The 6834-nt window shown below is 49.2% G+C and overlaps 2 protein-coding genes across 2 annotated transcripts; one reads left to right on the top strand and one right to left on the bottom strand.

Moving 5' to 3' along the window:
* Nucleotides 1-343: 343 nt before the first annotated feature.
* Nucleotides 344-1127, top strand: LOC1281985 (uncharacterized). The gene is made up of 3 exons (XM_321975.5): nucleotides 344-500; nucleotides 569-763; nucleotides 845-1127. Exons 1-3 carry the CDS (start codon nucleotides 449-451, stop codon nucleotides 1048-1050), a joined length of 453 nt encoding a protein of 150 aa, XP_321975.3. The 5' UTR covers nucleotides 344-448; the 3' UTR covers nucleotides 1051-1127.
* Nucleotides 820-1642, bottom strand: LOC133391355 (uncharacterized). Its single transcript, XM_061645058.1, has one exon. It carries the CDS (start codon nucleotides 1391-1393, stop codon nucleotides 1082-1084), a length of 312 nt encoding a protein of 103 aa, XP_061501042.1. The 5' UTR covers nucleotides 1394-1642; the 3' UTR covers nucleotides 820-1081.
* Between the last annotated feature and the right edge of the window lie 5192 nt (nucleotides 1643-6834).

The raw sequence follows: 6834 nt of genomic DNA, 5'->3' as shown, positions 1-6834 counted from the left end.
TGAACATTCGATGGTGTTAGGCGAATGTCAGCCCGAACATAGATGAGTCAACAGCTCCAAACTGAGCGAAGAGATAAGTTACTTCAAGCAGAAACAGTCCACTTGCACGTGGTACGAGAGTACGGTTTAAAGATGCATCACCACACACCGTGCGTGCATTCCAACCGGACTAAGCCGAATCAATCGTTCTTTTCATTTCAAAGTCTCAAAATCAATACATCACCAGCCGCCTGTGGGCTGGGTGAATGTTACTGACGAATACAATGTCACTTTATCGCCTGCTTCAAGCACACGACACTTATCTGCCCGGTACAGGGTAAACAAACGATGACTAAATGGCCCGGTTAACTGATTCAAGTGATTCGCTATCGGCGATAAATAGGTCTAGCACGCTGCTCAACAATCAGTATTATAGAAGGTACACAGCCCCGCAGTAAGGTGATTTGCAATGTTCCGTCTGCTTGCATTTATTGGTGCGCTTAGCGTTTGCTTTGCCTATGGTAAGGTGTAATCGTATCCGGATGGGTGTAACACGCTCAAATTAACAAAAAATCGAAACCCGTTACAGCCGCTGCCGCCAACTGTCCCCTGTGCATAGGAGTGGTAGCCTGCAATACTAATCAGACCATCCCCAAGGTCACCTGCACACCGGCCGTGGTCAATCAAACGGTACTACAGCTGAATACGTTCTACAGAAATACAACCGAATTCACGGCCTCCTCCAAAGTGTACAGCTGTGTGAAGGTGAACTTTAGGAGTACAGGTAAGTGTAGTGCGCGTGTGAGTGTGTGTGAGTTCTTTTGTGGCATATCGTAAGTGTTCGCCCTCTCCCGACCATTCTCAGGCTCACAGGTGGACACGTTTGCCGTGCAAGGATGTACAGCAGGTAGTAAGAGCATCTGCCGACAGCCGACGATCGATTTCAATGGCAGCTTGAACTGCTCTTCGCAGACCAGCAGCAGCTCAACCAACAACTACAGCCAACGATCGTCCACCAGCGTGCTGCTGAGTGTACTGTTCATTATAGGTGCTTTTGTGACTGCGAGCTAACCGTGCTCCGTGCGACAATGTACTGGCGTGTCTAGTGCACTACGGCACAACGAAATAAACCGATAATCAGCACACAAGTGGCAATCAATCCCATCGATGACACCTGCGTGCCCGCCCGTCCATCGTCGTCGTCGTCGATGTAGCTCTCGTAGTACTGTGCGTTGCAATCTTTGCCCTCACAGGAGGAGCAACCCATATTGTCCGTCAATTTGTCACAGATCGGCAGACTCTCGTAGGTGCATCCCTTCAGGTGGAACTGTTCCTCGCCCAGGATGTAGAATTTGAAGCACTTGAATTGCGTTTTATCGACACCCTCGACGTCCAGATTTTCGTTCACGCGCATGAACAAGCTAAGGTACTTCTCCGCCAACTCTTCATTGCACTCCAGAATCTCGGCCGCATCGTCACACAATCGCTCCTCGCCCTGGGCGACGCAATGCAAACACGTGTTGGCATAACCTGAAGCGATAGAAACTCTTTAGAATGCTTTTGGGGTAATGTACGAACGGCCCATACCATTTGTAACCGTGTGGAGAAACAGCAACAAACAAACAAGATATGACACTAAAGAATACATTCTCAACTTCCGCTTTCGATGCTGACCGTTTGAAAATCCTTTAGCTAATGTCACCTGCAGGCCGAATGCTGGAACCATTATAGCCCCCGGTTTATGCAATCAAATATTCAAACCACAATCAACCTGATTCGCCGTGATTTTCATTTCGTTGCCAACCTTGAAATGCTTTTCCAGAATGAATATTTCCTGCCCACTCGCTACATTTCACCCGGTTCCGGTTCACTTTCACCCGCTACGATGGTACCAATAATTCATTCCACAATGCCACAATGCTGCTTCGGCAGCTGCGAGAAAACTTCAGTGAATTATCAATTTAAATTACTTTCACATTCAATGCGCAAACTTATCACTGTGCAAACATACGCACCAAGGTAACGCCTGAACCTACGCGGCGCCACCGTCCGTAACCGGTCTCCGCAGTCAATCAACACTTGGCTTGATGGAGAGGGCACGAAAATTGGAAATATCTTACGTGATCTTACGTGTGCGGCGCTCTAAGTGACTGTCTGACACTTTACCTTCCTCCACCCTTCGAATAAACAAAGTCAACGTACCGCTACTCCCCAAAAACTACGCCGAAGGTTCATCAAGGTATGGGCGCTATGGGTAGCGTCGAATTCATATTAATAATTAAAATAATTAATTAGCCAAACAAAGGCAAACACCAGGCGAGCGCGACCGGCAGCAAACCGGCCAGAAGGATAAGGAAACTCGATCCTTCCAATCGAACGTTCATGCTGCCCGTAGCCCTGCCAGCCGGCATCACGCATCCTGGCAGGAAGTGGCACAAGTTCCTACCACCGTAGCCACTATAACTCACCTCTGGTGTAACATTAGACACGCCGCATAGACAAAATTTTCCGCGGCCTCACTCGTTGTTACCCAGCGTAAACGCGAGCGCCAACAACAACGGGTGCGAGCGAGCTCAACTCAAACAGATCGTCTCCTGTTTCCACCCGGCAAGCAGGCACACCGCCTCCACTTAGTGTGCACGAGACGGGTACGGAACCCTCCGTAGGTGCTAACATCACATCCCGCTCCTGCCAGTGCAGGCCATTCCGGTTCTAGTACGCGGAATACCATTCGCTCTACCGGAGCAAAAATCAATTTAAGTCTATCGTAATTTATATGCGCTTTATCTTAACTAATCTCCAACTCTTAATTTGATATTATAAGAAACATAAACAACTTTAATAATATAATGTGGTTTCGGTCTTAGGAATCTAGCCCGTGGTCCAGGTGCTGGGCCGTGTGTAACTCTTTACCGCCACCACGTTCCCACCTATCCTAACATCCTGCGTGATTCTCACCTCTTTCGCTCGTTTCGCCTACTTCGTCGATCGCAACACATCCAACCAAGCATCTCCGTAGCTACGTAGATAGGTGAGTATAGAGGGTGAGACGCCGTTGTCCTGTGGCAGCAAAGCAACAGGACCAGGAAGGACAACGTTCGAAACGTCGTTCGACGCCGCACCGTTCGCTGCAGCTACAAACGAGCGGTCGGAGGGAAATTTATACGCTTCTTCCAACTTTTCACATATCAGCCCAACCACCGGGCGCTCGGGTTGTTTATTCTTCGCACAAGACATACATCCAAGATTTTACACCAATTCGTCTTGGCATTGGCTTGGTCTAGGTGTTCATACTGTGAAAGGCGTAAAAGATTTCCCAAGACAGTCCCAGCCCAGTCCGATCTGGAGAACCAACCCCAACCCAACCCAACCCCCCCAACCATCGAGGAGGTACAAATCACTTCGACTCGATGCAGACGTGCGGCAGCATTCATCTCCCCCACCGGCTTCTCTCGTGCGGCTAGGCTCTTAACCACACCGTTGCTTCGGATGCGTCTTATAAGATATAAATCGTTTCCGGCATTCGCTCCGTAGGGCCGTGCGGCCGTGGGGTCCGGTGGTAACCATCCTTCACGGCCAGTCCGAGAAAGCAATCTCGAAGCAATCGTGGTTTTAAAGACTTCTCTGTCTGCCCTTGGGCGAACAATTGATTTGATTCATACTTCCATTAGCCTTTACCGATGCTATTAACCATCGCGAAACACTTTCATAGGACGCACTCAGCTACCGAAGACGATTCTCGCTACGGGCAGGTACTTCTGAAGCAGCAGTGCCCCCGTTCTCCCAATACACACGGTAAGGTATTTTCATCAATCATCGAAATAATCATTGCTGTCCCGCTTTGTATACAAAATCTGCTCCATCTCTCACCCCGAATTTAGAATTCATTTGTTTATCCAACGTCCGCCCGGCACAAAACTCACGCGCTTGTCAAAATTAAACGCACACGAGTCCGTACAAATAGCGTCGGAATTAATTATCATCAACGTTCGAAAACATTTTCGGAACGTACGGAGAAACAATACACACACGTCCTCCCGAATGCTCGACACCAAACACGTGGTACTTTACTTTTGACAGTTCAGAGACCTGTTCTGAGATACCGAGAAAGTAAAGGGAAGAAAGGATGCTAGATTTCCCCGCCGTGGGAAGAGGTGTATGTCAGTCTTTGTTTGTGCCAATTTCCCGATGGCATTCTACAACAACAAAACCCTTCCGTTTTGAAGAAGCATCGGAGCCACACACACACTCTTCCCTCTGCTCACCACATCGACTGCTGCGCCTTCACAGAGTGGAGCATTGGAGAGAACGATTGCCTTCCTACCTCTCGAAAGGCGCGTTTCGTGTGATTCGTGATTTTCTATTGAGGCATAAATAATTACTTATTATTATTACGAATCAACACAACCCGTGCGAACACCGGTACGAGCGATGGAACAGCGTCGCTTCCAGTCAATGTCTGGCGATTTAGAGCTGCTTCAGCTTCCGTGCTCTGCCATCCGCACACTCAAGGGCTCCACGCGGCTGAACACGCGCTCGCACAAGATGTGCCCCGTGTGCGATCAGCGATGCCACGCCAGTCGAGGGAACGACTCCTTCGAGAGCAGAGCGTAACGGTTGATGAAGTTATTCTTAGAAACCCCCAAGTCATAAATCAGAACAGGATGTTCCCGCTTCCCACACCGGATCGCAGCGCACCCGGCGCCCTGTTCTATCGGACATGGTTTGCTATTTCGGGAAGATGAATATCCACCAAAATTGCAAAGGATGAATTCAGGATGTCCGGATGCCGGTTCGCAGGGCCGTCCTGCGATGAGTGGGCAATGATTCTTTCTCCCCGGATACGAAGGCCGGAAACTCCCTTTTCGGGAGGCGTTGCGTTTGATCGGATTCGCAAGTGCCATCATCCGATTAGAGCGTATCCTTGAACAAGTGGTCCCACATTCCGCCACATAATTTAAGTGCGTTCGCTCACACGACACGATGCCAAGACAGGCGTGTAACGTCAGCAACAACACTTCTTGAGTCAAGTATCGACAAGAAGATAGTTATCGATGCGGGGTGGCGGTGCATATGGTGTGTTTTGGATCAGTTTCAGGACCATGGGGACCACCTCGTTCTTTCTGATACTGAGTGGTAATAAATTGTGCTCAAGTTCCTACAATCACAACTGTCCTCCGCAATTAAAAGACAGAAATAATAACTCGCATCGCAAGGGAATGAAATGAATAGAAATTAGGAAGTAAAAGATAAAGCCGAAGTCCATCGCGAACCATCAACTGTGTAAGTTTGTCCTTATGGCTCGATTCGCACGTAATATTGGTGCAAAGTTTAATAAGAAATTATTCCCATACTCAAATAACACAGCCTGTTCAAAGCACCTTCTCGCACAATCTCGCACCGAACACGCTCGCTTCTGTGCTGCTGCCTAATGTGCCCCGTGGTAAGGGGGCGTTCGTGAATTAGACGACGATACTGCTGATGACGTGTGATGATTATGGCGCGGCTCGCGTATGTCCCCAAGAAGCGTGTACGTGTCGGCAAAATGAATTGAGCGAATTTATAGAATATTTAAATTACTTCTTTATCAAAACGTGAAAGACGTCGAGTGCTGATGAACTTTACCTCGCCCGACGACTACGCGCCCAGCAAGGCAATAAGGGCACGCCGAAGGTGATGCTGCTGCTGCCCGTGTTTAGAGAGGATCGAAACAACCGCAAAGACGCACGCAAAGACGGTATGACGATGACTAACTTATGCTTACCACCGCTAGCGCTGACAGGAGTGTCCACAGAACGGGGCGACGCGCAGCCACCCCGGCGCCTTGAAGGGGTTCAAGTGTACTCGCACGAAGAAAAAGGACGACGCCTGGATGTGCGAGATTTGATTTATGAATGCGATATTTGTTTAATAAATACAAACAAAACCTCCCCAAAAACCAAACGCAAACTCGAACGTCAATCCTTTCCGTTGGCTCCGTCCAAGTTGCCGAAACTACAAACACGCTCATATTGAGGAAACTACACCCGACTGCTGCTTCCGGTGTCGTCGATGGCGAAATCACGCAGATTTCAACACCACCGCCATCCTCATCATCATTATAGTTAGGTGCTGTCTCCTCCCCAAAGGGTGCCGTTCGTTCGTTCGTTGAAGGTCCTCGTACGTCCCACACATTCACATTCCGCCGGCACTCATAACCGGAGCCTGTGCCGCACTCAAGAACCGGTTCAAACGGTTGACGTTTATTCCCCCCATTTGCCCGGGCACACTGTTTTAAGCCGCATTGTTTTGATTGAATTTAATTATATGTTTATTGATCGAGCAGACCCACGTCTATCGAGGCATGGCGGCAGATTGGGTGCGGATGAAGTGCGTCACCAGGAGTAAGGCGTCGATTGAACGTACGCTCCAACCGCCAACGACAGCCGTCGAAAGCCGTCTGGCCGTGTGAGAGTGTGAGTGTGTGTGTGTCGGACCAAAAGGGCACCCTTCTTTGCACCACGCCACCTGACCAGCAAGCTCGCGGGACTAATCTCGCGGTGCAGTTCTTACGCAAAGCGCAAACTAATTGGCAAAGTTCAAGTGTAAGACACGACATAATTGAGCACGAACCACCAGGTCCACCCCAGCAGCCCTTAACATTCATTTCTCAATCGCGATTGACCCTTGGCGCTTCGAGAGGTCCCTTGCAGAGTGACGTGCAGTTATTAGAGCGCCATTATGCACGGGTCGCAATCACAGCATCGAAACAGTATGTCGCACACAAACACACTACACCACCTAGTCCAACGAGCTATTGCGCGATCACACACCAATCAGACACGAATCACAAACACACTCCCATATACACTGTAA

This window comes from Anopheles gambiae, chromosome 2, assembly GCF_943734735.2.
Source record: "Anopheles gambiae chromosome 2, idAnoGambNW_F1_1, whole genome shotgun sequence".
NCBI classification, from domain to species: Eukaryota; Metazoa; Arthropoda; class Insecta; order Diptera; family Culicidae; genus Anopheles; species Anopheles gambiae.
This window is presented reverse-complemented; position numbering and strand designations above follow the sequence as displayed.

What these genes read in the sequence shown, in the direction of transcription:
- LOC1281985 (XM_321975.5), top strand. Translation starts at nt 449, where the DNA reads ATGTTCCGTCTGCTTGCATTTATTGGTGCGCTTAGCGTTTGCTTTGCC. An exon ending in TAGCGTTTGCTTTGCCTATG is followed by an intron (nt 501 to 568) that starts GTAAGGTGTAAT and finishes AACCCGTTACAG; the next exon opens with CCGCTGCCGCCAACTGTCCC. An exon ending in GGTGAACTTTAGGAGTACAG is followed by an intron (nt 764 to 844) that starts GTAAGTGTAGTG and finishes GACCATTCTCAG; the next exon opens with GCTCACAGGTGGACACGTTT.
- LOC133391355 (XM_061645058.1), bottom strand. Translation starts at nt 1,393, where the DNA reads ATGCGCGTGAACGAAAATCTGGACGTCGAGGGTGTCGATAAAACGCAA.